The following is an 18,595-nucleotide window of genomic DNA, read 5'->3' as shown; positions in this document are numbered from 1 at the left end:
AAATTTTGCTTTTTAATAGTCTTTTTTTTTTTAATTAAAACTGAATTGACTGGGGTTTTTTCCCTTTACATTTCTTTAATTGGGGTGGTTGGTTCCGGGAAGGCCTTTTTTAAAGTGAAGTTCTATTCATATTGCAAGAATTAAATGGAGATTGATGCAGATAAATTTGTAGTTGTAGGCTAAATTGTGAAAAGGTTTTCTGTTAGTTACTTCCACGTCAACTTAAGGCAAGTCATTTAAATCAAGCCTATTTTCCTGTTAACAGAATGGTTTAAATTAATAGTAAAAATAGTTCTATAGCCTCATCCTCAGGCTGCTCAGTGTGTTAGAATAACATGGACGGCTTCGTTCATTTTGCAAAACTATCATTTGAAAGGCTCCAAATAACATCTTTCAAAAGAGAATCCACATTCATACTCTTGGCTGTATTAATTCCTGAAAAAAAGACGAAAGACTACTGGTTTAACCTGTAGTCTCGTTGACCTGCTCTTGTTGACCAAGAGCTAAATTTGAGTTTCTTTAATTGACTACATCTGTTTTCAGTGTCCTTAGTGCACGTTATGTGTAGTTTCTACTCTTCACAGGCTTCATGGGGCTCTTAACTGTAGTCAGTGCTGGAAGTCTTTCCAGTAATTCAGGGAATTAAGTCTTAAAACAGGTTTATTCATTTTCAGACAAGAAAAAACTCATCAAATTAATGGCTAAGAATGCAACAACCAAAAAACACTGAAAATCTACAAGTTTTCATGCAGATTTGATCATTTGATCATCCTAGATTTAACTTCACCAACTTTCTAATCCTTTATTTCAGTGATGAGTAGGTCTAAATGCTTTTTCAGAGAGTCTGTTTGTTCTTGTAATTTTTTTCCAGGAGAGAAAAAGGTCTTCCTAAGACTTAATTCAAAGTCTGAATATTAAACTGAGTCTTTAATTGGTGAAATTCACTTGGGGAGGGCATAGTGTGGTAATTTCTAGGACTATTACATTGAAAACTGGTTACCGTTTACTGAACAGTTTAATGGCATGGGTAGTTAAGTTCATTATAAGAGGTTTTCAGGGTAGGTTGGAACATTTATTACTGTGGTTTTTTTTTTAACTGTTTAATGTCCTACGTGGGCCTTTTAATTTGTAAACAGTTGTTAAAATGATTGTGGGGCTGTGGAAGACTTTTACATATTTACCTTTCAGATAAGTTTTAAAGACTCCAGTTTTTAGCATGTGTGTTGTGTCCAACCTGTGGTTGTCTTAATAAATGTAATTTTTCTCCCGGTTCTCTCTTTTTTTCCTCTTTGCGTATAGGCTTCCCTGGTAATGGCTTGAATGTGGGAAACTCATCTGCTAATAGTGCCCCAGCTTTGCAGTTAATTACTACAATCGCATTCCATCAATACTATTTTATTTTTCTAGCTTCATAATTCACACTGGCACACGTTTGTGCCAAAAGATTTCCTGTCCTGTGCCTTACTTAGAAAAGATTTTTTAAAAATCTTTGGTCTTCTGTATTACATAAACTTGGTTGCTGAAAACTACCCCTGGTAATAAAGTGACACAATAACTTCCTTTCACCTGAACTGTTAATCTCAACGTTTAGTGTTTCGAAACTAGAAAGAGAAACCATGCGCTTTGCAATCAGTCTTTCTTGAATCTGGGCTGTACCACTTTTCCACTATCTGGGCAATTCTCTTGTTGAAATGGAAACTAAAGCCTAAGGGTTGATGCCCAACCTTAGAAGGGTCCTCTGGTAGAAATTGTATGTAAATGATTCTCAGTGGAGGCCTTTTTAAAACGCTGCTGGCCCACTTAAAGTTTTATAACAGGTTCCCAGGTGATGCAGATGCTGTTTCGTTCAGAACCTTTGCAATATTTAAAGAAAAGGTACCCGTGTCCCCTCCCCGGAAGTTAAGCTTCAAAGCAAATACACGGGCTAGGTCAGCTGGTGTGGGTATTTGCCTAGAGCTGCTGTGAGCATCGGTCTCCAAACCACCGTAATGGACTGAAATAATTAGAAAGTGTTAGTTTCTTACACCTTTAAGGTTGTATCAAAGATGCTCGGGGAGGGAAAGTAAATTCGACTCAACAGTGACTGACGGTAGTGAAGAGTAGGTGTAATATTAAAGGTGCTCAGGAGAACGGAGAACAATCAGAGCGAGGCTTGAGCTACCTAGACGTAAACAACGGCCGGGGGACAGAAACCGGCTTACGTTTGCCGCGGCGGTCAGGTGTTGGAGATTAGCCGGCGGCGACCGCAGGCACGTGGCGCTCTTCCGTGGGCGGAGCTTAGCGCCCGCGCGCACGCCGACTTCCGTCGCACGTGTGCCGTTGACTCCCGGAAGTCTGCTACTGTTGGGGCGGTTTCTTGGAATCAGCTGTCTACTAGACTAGCGTGCCGTTTAGAGAGGAAGATGCGTTCCAGTGTAGTCGGCAGGGCCTCCCGTGAAACCTGTAGGAGCCTCTCCTCTGGGTTTCGGAGTCGAGTAGGTGGGGGGCACCTGGAGCGGTTGACGGAAAGGAGTGGTCCCCTCGGAAGGCATCCGCGGTCTTACGCGGAGCTCCGGTTGGGGAGCGAGCGGAGAGAAGTCCCCGAGTCTGGTGAAGGCAGCGAGGCGCTACTAGAGATCTGTCAGAGGAGGCATTTCCTCAGTGGACTCAAGCAGCAGCTTAGCCGAGAGTCTCTTCTGAAAGGGTGCCACTCCGGTTTTGGACCCTTGGGCGTACAATTGCGGAAGAACCTGGCCGCAGAATGGTGGTCCTCGGTGGTCGTGTTCAGGGAGCAGGTCTTCCCGGTGGACACTCTGCACCACGAGCCAGGCCTTTCGCTGCCAGGGGACGGTGCCTTCAGGTTAGTTTCAGCAGAAACTCTACGCGAAATCTTGGAAGACAGAGAGCTGAGTAAGGAACGGCTAGTGGCATTTCTTGAAAATTTATTAAAAACTTCTGGGAAACTACGGGAGAACCTACTTCACGGTATGCTTCACGATATCATGCTTCAAAGTTGGTGTCGGGGTAGAACTGAAGGGACTACAAACTGACACTTTATTCACATGGAAAAGAAAATGGTCTGGGTCTCATCTTTTTAAAGTAACCAGGTACAGTGGCAGTGCGCCTACCCTGGAGCACTGGTCCAAATTCTTTAAAGAATCTGTCGGAACGACCTCGTAACGCTCTCAGTTTCACTGGGTAGCCTCAGAATTTTAGGGTTCATTCGAGCAGCCATAGAATTAGAACCTAAATTCAATCGCGTAGTTTGAATCATTTGTTCATCGTTATCAAAATGTCTGTTAATACCTCCATGGTTACTCTTCAATTTTACACGTAGGTAACTACCGAGCTCATTTTTTAGAGCAAAAAATTAAATGCCTTCCCCTAGTTTTTCTTACTGAAAACTGATGTAGAACCTGTTGTTTGAAAATCCCTTTAAGTAATTTTTGAGTCTGCAAAATAATAGGACTTAATAGAGCTTTATAAGTGATTCTCGAGAAAATATGTAGTAGTTTGTAGAGCACCATTTGCCTTTAAAATCAATTAGAACAGGATTGCAGAGATTCTTAAAAAAGTTCACGTTTTTTACAGGGTTGACTTGCTGCCACAGTGTCTTATTTTAGCAAAATAACTGCCATTTTCCATTGGGCAGTACTATTAATGAATTAAAAATAGCCTATGTCCATGGGTCTCTGAAATTTAGCATCCTTAACTTTTTTTTTTTTTTTTTTTTTTTTTTAAAGGAAGGAAAGACAGAGAAGGAAGGAAGGATGGAAGGAAGGAAGGGAAACATTTTTAAACATTTTCTTGTTTTATTATATTTTGTTTGTTTGTTTGTTTTTTACATGGGCTGGGGCCGGGAATCGAACCGGGGTCCTCCGGCACGGCAGGCAAGCACTCTTGCCCGCTGAGCCACCGCGGCCCGCCCAGCATCCTTAACTTTTAACTTTTAAAAATGTCTTAAAGTAAAACAAATTGTGAGCAAATGTGACAGTTTTGATTTGTAGTACTTTATTCTATCTGCTCATTTACTATGCCTCAAAACAAATAATTTTTTCTTCACTATCTGTTAGATGGGATCACCGTCCTCCCAGTTGCTCAGAATTGTAGGTTTGGAAAATGAGACTTTGCCGTTAGACATTCATTCATTCAGCCTTCATTAATGTGCCAGGCATTTTGCTTGCCTTTGGGAAATTTAAATCCGGTTTTTTGCCAAATCCTTTGGTTGTCTAGGATTTTTAGCTTAGAGTTACCCAGTTTACCGCTTTGTATTCTCAGTCCTCTTGCTTTCTTTATTCCTTGTCTAAGCTATTGTAGTAGCTTCTGTTTATGAATAATTTTTTTAAATTCTCAGCCATAATGTCTCCAGATATTGTTATTGTCCCATTCTCTTTTTTCTCCTTCTGTGACTAATTAAATGTTAAACCTTTTCCCTATCTTGTCATCTTCCTGAAACAGCATCATATTTTAAAGTCCATGCCTAATAACTCAAATACATATTTCTAGTGTGTTTTTCTCTGGACTTTTGGTCATTTGGATCAAATAACAGTTTCTCCTGTTGTTCTAGGTAATTTGTGTATGGAAAATTGTAGAGATAGATTGAGGTTCCGGGTAGTGTTTTCTTTTTCCTGGCAGATTTACTTTTGCTTCTTGCAGGCAGCTATAGGGGGATATCTTCATGATGTAATCATGGAGTAAGCTGGTTGGAGGCTGGGCTTCAGTCTTTCTACTTGACCCCACTCCTAGGGTGCAGCCTTCCAGTGTCCCACATGAGATGGTATTTACTAGAGTCCCTTCTCCTTGGAATACAAGTTTTATACTTACTCCCGAAGACAGCTAAGCATTTCAGCCTTAACTCTGCCACTTGAGAACTGGAGTAGTGGCACTAACCGTTGGGTTTACCTCAGATCCGTCCTTTTATACAAATCTTGGATCCTCAAGTTCTTGCTGTCTTGATAATTCTCCTATGTCTTTAAACAGATTAAAAAAAATTTTTTTTTGACAGGCTTTTTTCATTGTTACTGACAAGCTTGTCTGCTATTAACAGAAGTGGAAATCTCAAATCAAGTAACTTTTTTTTTTTACATCAAGTAACTTTTTTTTTTTTACATCAAGTAACTTTTGAACACAGTACTGTTATTTAGTGATAATACTATAGTCTAAGTGCATTAAAATTACAAAGAAATCTTGAACTGTCCTTAGTAGGTTTATTTTAAGTAGAAATGTTGGAATTCTAATTCTGAAGCTATTATATATAGTAGGATAATATTATATATAACACTATAGGATACAGCAAAGAGATAGATCATTTAATATTAGGAATCAAGATCTTCACTGTAAGAAAAAGAGATGCAAATATAAAAGACGACAAGGCTAAACCCAGTAATGTTAAATTTGAATTGGTAATATAATATGAACTCAAGATTTTTAAAAAGTGTATCTTTCCTAACTCTCTTCATTGAAAAGGCCTAGAATCAATGGCACTCAGTAGCAATGAACACACCAAGTACCCTGATTTTGGTTTCTAAATTGAACCAGTGTTTGGAGAAATGACTAATTCCAGGTCTGGGGCAAAGAAAGTACAAGGTGAGTTTGAGACATTTTATTTTGTGCGAGAAAGCAGAGAATTACTCAAAGACTAGTGGGGTCATGTCAGAGGGACACAGGAGCTGGCTTGAAGAAGGCTCTCACTGGCTAAATTTGGGACAAATTTGAGTATTGAAATATTGATGGTTGGGTGATAACACAGTGAATAAAATTTAAAAATCCAAGGTCCAATTAGTATTAATAAAAAATAAAGACATACTTTGCCCTGGGGAGTGGAAAAGGAGTATATTTTTAATTGAACCTATATAGTAAATGTAGAAGGGAAGATAGAATTAGAAAAACCATCATTTTACCATTTTGCAATTCCAGCAAAGATCATCATTGGATTCTAAAATACTCGATAAAAGATTATTAAGGAGAAGAACTAGATGATAGATAGATAGATGATAGATAGATAGATAGATAGATAGATAGATAGATAGATAGATAGATAGAAAGAAGAAAGAGAGAAAGAAAGAAAGAAGGGAAGGAGGGAGGGAGGGAGGAAGGAAGGAAGGAAGGAAGGAAGGAAGAAAGAAGAATGAAATAAATCATCCTGGCTTCAATAGATAGAGTAGATATATAGATGATGGATGGATGGATGGGTTGGTGGGTAGATGGAATAAATCTTCCCAGCATCAACAGATAGATTAGATAGATAGATGGATAGATAGAAAGACAGACACATAGATTAGATAGGTAGATAGATTAGATAAATAGATGAAATAAATCTTCCCAGCTTCAGTTCCCAGCCCACACACTCAAAAAAAAAACAAACAACCCCACAACATTCAATAAATGGTGCTACAATAATGGAATATCTGGATAGTCACATGGAAAAGAATGAAATGTGAACCCCCACACTGCATAGCATACAAAAAAAAATTATTGAGAAGGATATTGTGGGGGAATGTATATTCACTCTATTAACCAACTAATCCAATTTGGTTTCATCAGTAGTGAGATAATTTGATATTATGTTACTTCTGATATGATGTAATATGACATATACATCAGCTATTCCTGTCATAAGTGATTAGCCCAAATTAAATCATAAGGAAACAATCAGACAATACCAAATTCTATGACTGGCCTGGACTCATCAAAAGTCAGTATCATTCACTGGTACAAAGAGTTAATAATAGAGTGGTATGTGGGGGGAAAAATACCTATTGCAAGCTACAAACTATAGTTAACGGTAATACCTTAAAATTCTTTCATCAGGGAAACAAATGTTAAAAGAAATTGGGTACAGGGAAATACTAGTGGTTAATGAGAGGGAAGGATAAGGGGTAGGGTATGTATGAACTTTTTCTTTTTTCTTTTTATTTCTTTTTCTGGAGTGTTGTAAATGTTCTGAGAAATGATCATACTGATGAATATACAACCATGTGATGATATTGTGAGGCATGGATTGCACACAAAGTATGAAATGTTCATACGTTAAGAATGTTCGTGTTGTATGTTGGTTTTGTAAAAAAAAAAGTTGTTTCATCAACAGTAACTGGCATACTACATACTAGGGGTCAGTAATAGGAGGAGATAAGTGATATGGGGTGTTTTGGGTTTTATTTATTTATTTTTTGTCTATCTGATGATTTCTTTCTGGAGCAAAGAAAATGGGCTAAAAGTGGATACGATAATTGCAAAGTGAAACTATGAGATATTGATTACTTAATTTGGATGGAATATATGATAAATGAATATATCTCAATAGAATCTGGAAAAAAATTACCAAGAAAAAAAGTTAGTTATTAAAAACAAAGTTTTAGGGGAGGGGTCAAAGGGTATGTGTAGATTAAAAGATATTAAAGAGACTTAATCAGATGTAGTGCATGAACCTTAATTAGACCCTGGATTGGGGGGAAATAAAATAGCAATAAATAACATTTTGGGTGACAGAGAAAATAATATCAACTCTATGTTAGGTGATATTATGGTTAACTTTTAATGATGTACTAATGGTATACAGCGAGTATTTTTAGGAGATGCATGCTGAAGTGTTTGGAGGGAACAAGGGAAGAAAAAGCAAATGTGGCACAATATTGGCAATTGGTGAATCAAGGTTTTGGATGTACCAGTTTATATTGTACTGTTCTTCTTGTAGATTTGAAAATCTTCAAACTAAAAAGTTGGGGGAAACTACCTAAAATTAGATAATAATCAATTAGCTCTGCCATAAGAGCTGTATGTTACTTTTACTGCTGTGTTAACATTATTATTCTGTTAATTTGTCCATTGATTGACAAATATTTGAGTTTATGGAATAGATTTGTGCAATGATGTTTTATCTTTTGGCAGGTGTCTTGGAGCACTATGTTAATTGCCTGGATTTGGTAAACAAGAGGCTACCTTATGGCCTTGCTCAGATTGGAGTGTGTTTTCATCCTGTTTTTGATACTCATCAGATACCTAATGGTGCTAAAAGGTACAAAAAGTGGCAAATAATTTGGCCTTGTATTTAAATAGTCAAACACCAGCCCTTTTCACTTGGCGATAAATAATATAAATGTCAAAGTAGTTAACTTTCTGATATTTCTGATATCTAAAGAGTCGGGGAAAGGACTGAAGCATCACTGGTATGGTTTACATCTCCAAGAACTGCAAGCCAGTGGCTTGATTTCTGGTTACGTCATCGACTCCTGTGGTGGAGAAAGGTACTATAATAATTACCATTAATTTAATAGCTAATAGGTAAATTGTATATGTGTCAGAGGTAATACTTCTTTATAAAATTTTATTTGATGTAATGTTACATTTTATTTGGTGTAGCATTTCTGGTTATGTCTTTGACTCTTGTGGTAGAGAAAGGTACTATAATAATTCCTGTTAATTTAATAGCTAATAGGTAAATTGTGTGTCATAGGTAATACTTCCATATAATAAATGAAATTTTATTTGATGTACTGTTACATTTGTAAGACTAAGCTGCAATAACTCAGCAAATGCAAATGAAAAAAACTTTTGCAGTGGTTTTTATTGTTTTAGATAGTTATTTTAGTATAAAGACATTTGCTGATCTCTCTCTCTCTCTCTCTCTGATGCTCAGAGCTTTTGTTAATAAGCATTTTTGTTGAAGGTAAAGTTTAGATCCCGCATCCAGCATTCCTGGCTGATGTAGTTTGACCTTTGTCTGCTCTTTATAAGAGCTTTAGCTTTTGCTACCCACCCCCTTTGAACTCTCCATATTAGCAAAATGGTTTTGAACTAATAATACCCAGGGTGTAGTGAGAACTCAGGAAATTGTAGTTATTGTCTTTACTACCAATACACAATTGTTTCTTCAACATAATTGATTTTTTCCACATCTTGGCTTTTTACCCATAGTATACTCCCTGTCCAGATTGTCTTTCCAGATCCTCATCTTTAAAATCCTGCTCAAATCCCATGTTCTACATGTAATCTGACACCCTCCACCATGTTATAAGTAGTAATCCTTCCCCCATCTGATTTCTTACGTATTTCCTATCTCTGCCCTCTATTTCATGATTAACCCTGTACTAACTTGTTATTTCTATGTTATCTTGAATTATTTTACTATTTTAATCTTATGACCTAAAAAAGTAAGAAGTTACAATTGTTCCTTGAGGGCAATATAATAGGTTGGTTAAGAGGAAAGGCTCCAAGCCAGATTTTACACTTTGAATCCCTGCTCTACCTTTTACTAGCTTTTGTGACTTTGGGCAAATTATGTAAACCCTCTGTGCCTGTTTTCTCATCTTTAAAATGAAGAAAAAAGGAAGTACTCAAATGTTAATAGTTTTTAACTATTATAATTGAGGACAAATGCCTTCATAAATACTTTGTATCCCATAAAGTATATAGGGTGACATTTTAAATGCAAAATGTACAGTACTCAGAATTTTTGAAGATGTTTTGGTTTAATCTTTATCTTCAGTGAGTATTTCTGAGTAGTAAATTCTTTTGTTCTTACCAGTTTCTACTGTGAAAGTATGAAAAAAAAGAAACAGTGTATCATTAAGACCACTAAACATGTGACTTTGGGTACTTTGGAAAGACTGGGCCAAGTCAGTGGCTTTCAGATTGTGCTGCTTTGAGTCCATAGGTTTTATGGAGAAACTTCAGGGATTTTGTATATCTTTGACTCAATTTTTATTTTAATTAATTTATACTTTTTTAAACTATACCTTAAAAAAAAAAGCAAATATTTTAGATGCCAAATTTTAACACATTGGTAGGTGACCAAAGCATTCATTTATACTACCAGATTAGCTTATTTGTACCTCAGAATAACACTTCTCCAACTATTGCACATTGCTCACTGAAGATTACTACTTAGCATGAATAACATTTTCATAATATTGTGCAATCAAAACAAAATGCAGTTATACGTTGGAGAATGAAGCTGAGAGAAGACTAGAACTGTCATCCATAAAACTCTTCAAGTGTTTGTGTATACCAGAGCAGCCTTTTGTTGTTGACTCTTACAGTAAATAAATGTGATGTTATAAATATGAGCTTATACATTCATACAATAAAATATAGGCTTTGGTCTTTCTGTTTTTAGTTTCTGCATAGATAACTAAGGTTCTACAAAAGATATTTTGAACGAGGGTCCTACTGCTGTAAAAAAATTTGAAAAGCCCTAGCCTAAATCATTTCTAAGAGTCCTTCCCGCTCTATTATTCTGTAATTTATAATAAAGTTTTAGTATCGCTGAAGAGAAAAGAGTTGAAGTTATCATTTTTTAGTCTTACCGTTGTCTTACCTTTTCCCAACTCTTAAAATCCCCAGACACCTGCCTAAGCTATATAAAATGATCACAAATAATCAAGTACTTCATTGAAGTATAAGAACAGTGTGCATATATCTTTATTCTACTTATTCATCGTTAACTTCCTCTCTTTATTAATTGACCACTTTCTAAAAAGGTTGTATAGCATCAACAATTTTTCTCTGTAGTTCTTTCAGACTAAAAAAAGAATATTTTTAGCAGTATATTCATTCACATTTTATTAAATTTCAGTTTTTATTTAGGACTTGACTCGTTACATTCAGTTGCCACATGAAAAGTCTCGGGTAACTTTAATTCTTAGAGACAATCATGGGATTAGTGAAAATATTTAATGAGTTAATAAGACAAACTTTCTTTTTCAGTTTGCAGTGAGTCCATCTAACTTCAGCAGCAGCGATTGTCAGGATGAAGAGGGGCGAAAAGGAAACAAACTTCACTACAATTTTCCCTGGGGAAAGGAGCCAATAGAAACCCTGTGGAATCTAGGAGACCAGAAACTTTTACATATGTATCCTGGAAATGCATCAAAATTGCATGTATGTTTTATCTTGAGCTCCTTTGCTGATAGTCTCCAATTGTGAATGTGAGCCATTTGAGAATAAGTTGCAGACATTGTGCCCCGCAACCCCTTAATACTTCAGTGTATATTTCCCAAGTACAAGGACATTCCTACACAAGCACAAGCCAACCATCAAAATCAGTAATTCACTATTCCCATCCAATCCACAGAACTCATACTTCATTTAATTCGTATTTTAGGGTTACAAATTTCATATAATTATCATGTCTCTTTAGTCTCCATCAAATGAATAATCCTTATCTTTCCTTGCTTTTCATAACCTTGGTGTTTTTGAAGAGTGTAGGCCAGCTACTTTGTAGACTGTCCTTCGTTTTAGGTTTATCTGATGTTTCCTCATGATTTTGGCTGAGAATTCCGTAGAGGTGGCACTGTCCTCTTCTCAGTACATCAATATCTGGAGACATACAATATCAAGTTGTCTCATTACTGGTAATGTTAACTTTTACCATGTGGTTAAGATGATGTATCTACTAGGTTTCTCCAATGTAAAGTTAATAAGTTTTTTATACTTATTAATTAATTAAGAAGTCTTTTGTGGGCAGTTACTTTAAGACTTAATAGCCTATTTCTAACCAATTGCAGCATCCATTAATGATTCTTGCCCATATACACGTATTACTATGCCAAATGATGATTTTCTTTTTGCCCCTAATTCTATCATTCTTTCTAGGCAGTACTTTTTTTTTTTTTGGGCAAGCAGGTAAAGGCTTGCTTTATTGAATGATCTATATAATTGCTGAGGCCACTATGTACAGATGATAAGGGGAGCTTTATTTTTTGGTCCTTCTTCCTTTGACAAGAGTCTGGATAATCTCTTCCTTCTTGGCCTAGGGCCTGTCCTCATGGCACTTGTGTGCCTCCTTGGTTTTGGACCTGTGGGCCTCAGCCTGGTCAGCCAGGAGCTTCTTGCAGGCCTTGTCTGCCTTCAGCTTGCAGATGTGTTCCATGAGAACCCACTCGTTCTTGAACACATTCCCGTTCACTTAAGGTACAGGCTGTGATGCATGTGGTGGTCAGTCTTTAATTCATGGTATCTTCTGAACAGCTGGTACAGAATTCCTTCTAGGATAGAACTTTCCTTTCTTCCCTACCTATTTATTTATCTATATATTTATAATAGTATAGATTCACAGATTCTTATTTTTTCAGAGAGTTTCTATCTGTTACTATCGTTATTTTAATTCTCAACTTGTCCTTGACTTGGCCAGTGTCCTTTTGGCATACCTCCATAATTCTTTGAACACTTCCTTACTTTCTAGGACAACAAATTTTTCTGGGCTAATCTCTAATAGCAACAAGGTATTTCCTTGTCCTGGTGGTAGAATTAGCCATTTCTCTAAGAAATCTTTGTTTCTATTGGAGAAGAACACTAACTGTTTATCAGTTTCTAGGGCCTTTTAGTGAACACAGCTAGGAAGTATTTATAGGTGATTATGTACATAAATATTTACACACCTACATCTATGTCTGTTTCTATATTGATCTGTTTATTAAAAACTAGGATTTCATACCGCTTCTTCAAATTCCAATCTAATGCCAGAGTTTATTCTAGCCTTCCCACTTTCCATATTTAATAATTCTCTGATGATGAGAGACCTGGTTCCCATTATTTCCAGTGTATTATTTTTAATTTGTTGTGTGTAACCAAGCTCCAGGTTGTGCTTATGCAAGGATAGACCCCAGATATACCAGTACCCCATTCCCATCAGGCACTCTACATAGAAGCTCAGCCTAGAAGGAGGAAGAAGGAAGAGAGACTAGTTTAGTTAGAAAGCTTGACTTGGCACATGCTCCTCCTCCTCAGCCCCCCTCACCAGATGCTTTGACCAGACGCTTCTTCCCAAGAAAGGAAAGGAAGAAGGGCATTTGGGAAACTTGGCTCTGAACACACAGCCCACCCCCCACCCCCTTCTCTACTAGTCATACCAGCCAGAAGTTTGGACCTGGTGAGAGGGAAAAGGTGTTTTGTTTACGTTTTAAAGTAAAACAACATTTTCAAGAATTTAAACAAATTCTCTAAAGGAACTGTACCTTCTAAAACTTTGTATCCCTCAAGGATACCTTAAAATTTTTTGAAATTATTAATCTTTACTAGGTGCCCTCTGAGACACAAAGTTTTAGAAGACCTGTGGATGTATAAAATTGTGGCAGAGCCCTTTTTTGTACTGATTGTTCTTGAGTGGCTCCAGATTTGAATGTTTAGATTTTCTGACTGGGCCACAGGTATGTTTATATTTTGGTAACAGAGTTTTTATGTGCTATTTGGTGGCTAATATAGTCTTAACAGTGAAAAAAAGGTAACTGAAATTTGAAAGTATTATAAAAATGAAAATGTAGTTGTTCAAATACAATGAATAGAAAGTAGATTAAACTTTTTTACTTTCATTTTAGCTTATTTAATTTGTTAATACAAATTAAATTAATTTGTTGCATTTTCAAAAAAAGTTAGGGTTATATTTTTAGTATGAAACTAGATGATTGCACTTGTAAAAGAAATTATTTTATTATTTTTTCATAATTTTAATATTTTTATTGTGAAACATATATACCAAAAAAAAAGAAAAAGCAATAATTTTCAAAGTACTTTTTAAACAAGTAGTTACAGAAGAGATTTCAAAGTTTGGTATGTTACCATTCCCCAATTTCAGATTTTTCCTTCTAGCTGCTCCCAAACACTGGAGACTAAAATAAGTATCAATATAGTGATTCAGTAGTCAAAAAAATACAAATAGGGAGAAGATGGCGGCTTAGTAAGACGCGCGGGTCTTAGTTCCTCCTCCAGAACAGCTACTAAAGAAATAGAAACGGTACAGAACAGCTTCCGGAGCCACGACAGAGACCAAAAAGACAGCGTACTCCATTCTGGAATGGCTGAACTGGCAGGGAGAATCCGCAGCGGTGAGATCACCGAGGGGCGCTCACTTCCCCGGGGCGGCTGGCGGCCGGCGGCCGGAATCCCTCCCTCCCTCCTTCCCGGGCTGGCTGGGAGAATTTGACAGGCGGTCTCCTCAAGCCGCGGCGGCTGGCGCCCCCCCCACCCAGGCGCGGCCCCCCGGACTGGCTGGGAGAATTGGATCGGAGGCCCCCAAGCCGCGGAGACCGGCGACCGGGGTCCCTTCCACACACGTGGCTTCCCGGTCCAGCTGGGAACATTGGATAGGCACTCCCACAAGCCGTGGCGGCCAGCGCCCCCCTGCCACGCCTGGCATCCCGTGCCGGCTGGGAGATTTGGACCGGCACTCCCCCAAGCCGCGGAGGCCGGCGCCACCCCCCACGCACGGATTCCCGGGCCGGCTGGGAGATCCGGATCGGCACTCCCCCAAGCCGCTTCAGCTGGCGACCCTCCCCCACAGCGAGAGATTTCCAAAGTTAAAGGAGCCACAGCATCTTTTACTGGTGGGACCCGCAGACACGAGCGCCACCTACTGGGCAGGATAAGAAAAACAGAGCCCAGAGATTTCACAGAAAAATCTTTCAACCTGCTGGGTCCCACACCCAGGGAAATCTGGTTAAATGCCTGGACGCCAGCAGAAAATAACGGATCACGCTCGGAAAATTGAAGATATGGCCCAGTCAAAGGAACAAACCAATAGTTCAAATGAGATACAAGAGCTGAGACAACTAATGCTGAATATACGAACAGAAATGGGAAACCTCTTCAAAAACCAAATCAATAAATTGAGGGAGTACATGAAGAAGACATGGGCTGAACAAAAAGAAGAAATAGAAAATCTAAAAAAACAAATCACAGAACTTATGGGAGTGAAGGACAAAGTAAAAAAGATAGAAAAAACAATGGATACCTACAATGATAGATTTAAAGAGACAGAAGCTAGAATTAGTGAACTGGAGGATGGAACATCTGAATTCCAAAAAGAAACAGAAACCATAGGGAAAAGAATGGAAAAATTTGAGCAGGGGATCAGGGAACTGAATGACAATATGAAGCGCACAAATATACGTGTTGTGGGTGTCCCAGAAGGAGAAGAGAAGGGAGAAGGAGGAGAAAAACTAATGGAAGAAATTATCACTGAAAATTTCCCAACTCTTATGAAAGACCTAAAATTACAGATCCAAGAAGTGCAGCGCACCCCAAAGAGAATAGACCCAAATAGGCGTCCTCCAAGACACTTACTAGTTAGAATGTCAGAGGTCAAAGAGAAAGAGAGGATCTTGAAAGCAGCAAGAGAAAAACAATCCATCACATACAAGGGAAACCCAATAAGACTATGTGTAGATTTCTCAGCAGAAACCATGGAGGCTAGAAGACAGTGAGATGATATATTTAAATTACTAAAAGAGAAAAACTGCCAACCAAGACTTCTATATCCAGAAAAATTGTCCTTCAAAAATGAGGGAGAAATTAAAACATTTTCAGACAAAAAGTCACTGAGAGAATTTGTGACCAAGAGACCAGCTCTGCAAGAAATACTAAAGGGAGCACTAGAGTCAGATACAAAAAGACAGAAGAGAGAGGTATGGAGAAGAGTGTAGAAGGAAGGAAAATCAGATATGATATATATAATACAAAAGGCAAAATGGTAGAGGAAAATATTATCCAAACAGTAATAACACTAAATGTTAATGGACTGAATTCCCCAATCAAAAGGCATAGACTGGCAGAATGGATTAAAAAAACAGGATCCTTCTATATGCTGTCTACAGGAAACACATCTTAGACCCAAAGATAAACATAGGTTGAAAGTGAAAGGTTGGGAAAAGATATTTCATGCAAATAACAACCAGAAAAGAGCAGGAGTAGCTATACTAATATCCAACAAATTAGACTTCAAATGTAAAACAGTTAAAAGAGACAAAGAAGGACACTATCTACTAATAAAAGGAACAATTAAACAAGAAGACATAACAATCATAAATATTTATGCACCGAACCAGAATGCCCCAAAATACGTGAGGAATACACTGCAAACACTGAAAAGGGAAATACACACATATACCATAATAGTTGGAGACTTCAATTCACCACTCTCATCAATGGACAGAACATCTAGACAGAGGATCAATAAAGAAATAGAGAATTTGAATATTACAATAAATGAGCTAGACTTAACAGACATTTATAGGACATTACATCCCACAACAGCAGGATACACCTTTTTCTCAAGTGCTCATGGATCATTCTCAAAGATAGGCCATATGCTGGGTCACAAAGCAAGTCTTAACAAATTTAAAAAGATTGAAATCATACACAACACTTTCTCGGATCATAAAGGAATGAAGTTGGAAATCAATAATGGGTGGAGTGCCAGAAAATTCACAAATACGTGGAGGCTCAACAACACACTCTTAAACAACGAGTGGGTCAAGGAAGAAATTACAAGAGAAATTAGTAAGTATCTCAAGGCGAATGAAAACTAAAACACAACATATCAAAACCTATGGGACGCAGCAAAGGCAGTGCTAAGAGGGAAATTTATTGCCCTAAATGCCTATATCAGAAAAGAAGAAAAGGCAAAAATTCAGGAATTAACTATCCACTTGGAAGAACTGGAGAAAGAACAGCAAACTAACCCCAAAGCAAGCAAAAAGAAAATTAATAACAAAGATTAGAGCAGAAATAAATGAAATTGGAAACATGAAAACAATAGAGAAAATCAATAAGACCAGAAGTTGGTTCTATGAGAAAATCAATAAGATTGATGGGCCCTTAGCAAGATTGACAAAAAGAAGAAGAGAGAGGATGCAAATAAATAAATTCAGAAATGGAAGAGGAGACATAACCACTGACCTCACAGAAATAAAGGAGGTAATAACAGGATACTATGAACAACTTTACGCTAATAAATACAACAATGTAGATGAAATGGACGGGTTCCTGGAAAGGCATGAACAACCAACTTTGACTCAAGAAGAAATAGATGACCTCAACAAACCAATCACAAGTAAAGAAATTGAATCAGTCATTCAAAAACTTCCTAAAAAGAAAAGTCCAGGACCAGACGGCTTCACATGTGAATTCTTCCAAACATTGCAGAAAGAATTAGTACCAACTCTCCTCAAACTCTTCAAAAAAATCGAAGTGAAGGGAAAGCTACCTAATTCATTCTATGAAGCCAGCATCACCCTCATACCAAAACCAGGCAAAGATATTACAAAAAAAGAAAACTACAGACCAATCTCTCTAATGAATATAGATGCAAAAATCCTCAACAAAATTCTAGCAAATCGAATCCAACAACACATTAAAAGAATTATACATCATGACCAAGTAGGATTCATCCCAGGTATGCAAGGATGGTTCAACATAAGAAAATCAATTAATGTAATACACCATATCAACAAATCAAAGCAGAAAAATCACATGATCATCTCAATTGATGCAGAGAAGGCATTTGACAAGATTCAACATCCTTTCCTGTTGAAAACACTTCAAAAGATAGGAATACAAGGGAACTTCCTTAAAATGAGAGAGGGAATATATGAAAAACCCACAGCTAATATCATCCGCAATGGGGAAAAATTGAAAACTTTCCCCCTAAGATCAGGAACAAGACAAGGATGTCCATTATCACCACTATTATTCAACATTGTGTTGGAGGTTCTAGCCAGAGCAATTAGACAAGAAAAAGAAATACAAGGTATCAAAATTGGAAAGGAAGAAGTAAAACTATCACTGTTTGCAGACGATATGATACTATACGTCGAAAACCCAGAACAATCCACAACAAAACTACTAGAGCTAATAAATGAGTACAGCAAAGTAGCAGGTTACAAGATCAACATTCAAAAATCTGTAGCATTTCTATACACGAGCAATGAACAAGCGGAGGGGGAAATCAAGAAACGAATCCCATTTACAATTGCAACTAAAAGAATAAAATACCTAGGAATAAATTTAACTAAAGAGACAAAAAACCTATATAAAGAAAACTACAAAAAACTGCTAAAAGAAATCACAGAAGACCTAAATAGATGAAAGGGCATACCGTGTTCATGGATTAGAAGACTAAATATAGTTAAGATGTCAATCCTACCTAAATTGATTTACAGATTCAATGCAATACCAATCAAAATCCCAACAACTTATTTTTCAGAAATAGAAAAACCAATAAGCAAATTTATCTGGAAGGGCAGGGTGCCCCGAATTGCTAAAAGTATCTTGAGGAAAAAAAACGAAACTAGAGGTCTCACACTGCCGGACTTTAAGGCATATTATGAAGCCACAGTGGTCAAAACAGCATGGTATTGGCATAAAGATAGATATATCAACCAATGGAATCGAATAGAGTGCTCAGATATAGACCCTCTCATCTATGGACATTTGATCTTTGATAAGGCAGTCAAGCCAACTCACCTGGGACAGAACAGTCTCTTCAATAAATGGTGCCTAGAGAACTGGATATCCATATGCAAAAGAATGAAAGAGGACCTGTATCTCACACCCTATACAAAAGTTAACACAAAATGGATCAAAGATCTAAACATTAGGTCTAAGACCATAAAACAGAGGAAAATGTTGGGAGATATCTTATGAAACTTACAATTGGAGGCAGTTTTATGGACCTTAAACCTAAAGCAAGAGCACTGAAGAAAGAAATAAATAAATGGGAGCTCCTCAGAATTAAACACTTTTGTGCATCAAAGAACTTCATCAAGAAAGTAGAAAGACAGCCTACGCAATGGGACACAATATTTGGAAACGACATATCAGATAAAGGTCTAGTATCCAGAAT

The 18,595-nt window shown here is 37.3% G+C and overlaps 1 protein-coding gene across 2 annotated transcripts in view; it reads left to right on the top strand.

Moving 5' to 3' along the window:
- The first annotated feature begins 72 nt into the window (after positions 1–72).
- The window catches only part of POLG2 (DNA polymerase gamma 2, accessory subunit), a 29,882-nt gene continuing 11,359 nt past the window's right edge, over positions 73–18,595 (top strand). For both annotated transcript variants that reach the window (XM_077163593.1, XM_077163592.1), the window contains exons 1-4: positions 73–2,964; positions 7,867–7,993; positions 8,117–8,222; positions 10,684–10,857. In XM_077163593.1, the coding sequence (XP_077019708.1) occupies positions 2,403–2,964; positions 7,867–7,993; positions 8,117–8,222; positions 10,684–10,857 (969 nt within the window). In that variant the 5' untranslated portion in view covers positions 73–2,402. The remainder of the gene's footprint in view (positions 2,965–7,866; positions 7,994–8,116; positions 8,223–10,683; positions 10,858–18,595) is intronic.

The sequence above is a fragment of the Tamandua tetradactyla genome, chromosome 6 (assembly GCF_023851605.1).
Source record: "Tamandua tetradactyla isolate mTamTet1 chromosome 6, mTamTet1.pri, whole genome shotgun sequence".
NCBI lineage: Eukaryota > Metazoa > Chordata > Mammalia > Pilosa > Myrmecophagidae > Tamandua > Tamandua tetradactyla.
The sequence above is the reverse complement of the archived record's forward strand: the minus strand, read 5'-3'. Positions and strand labels throughout refer to the sequence as shown.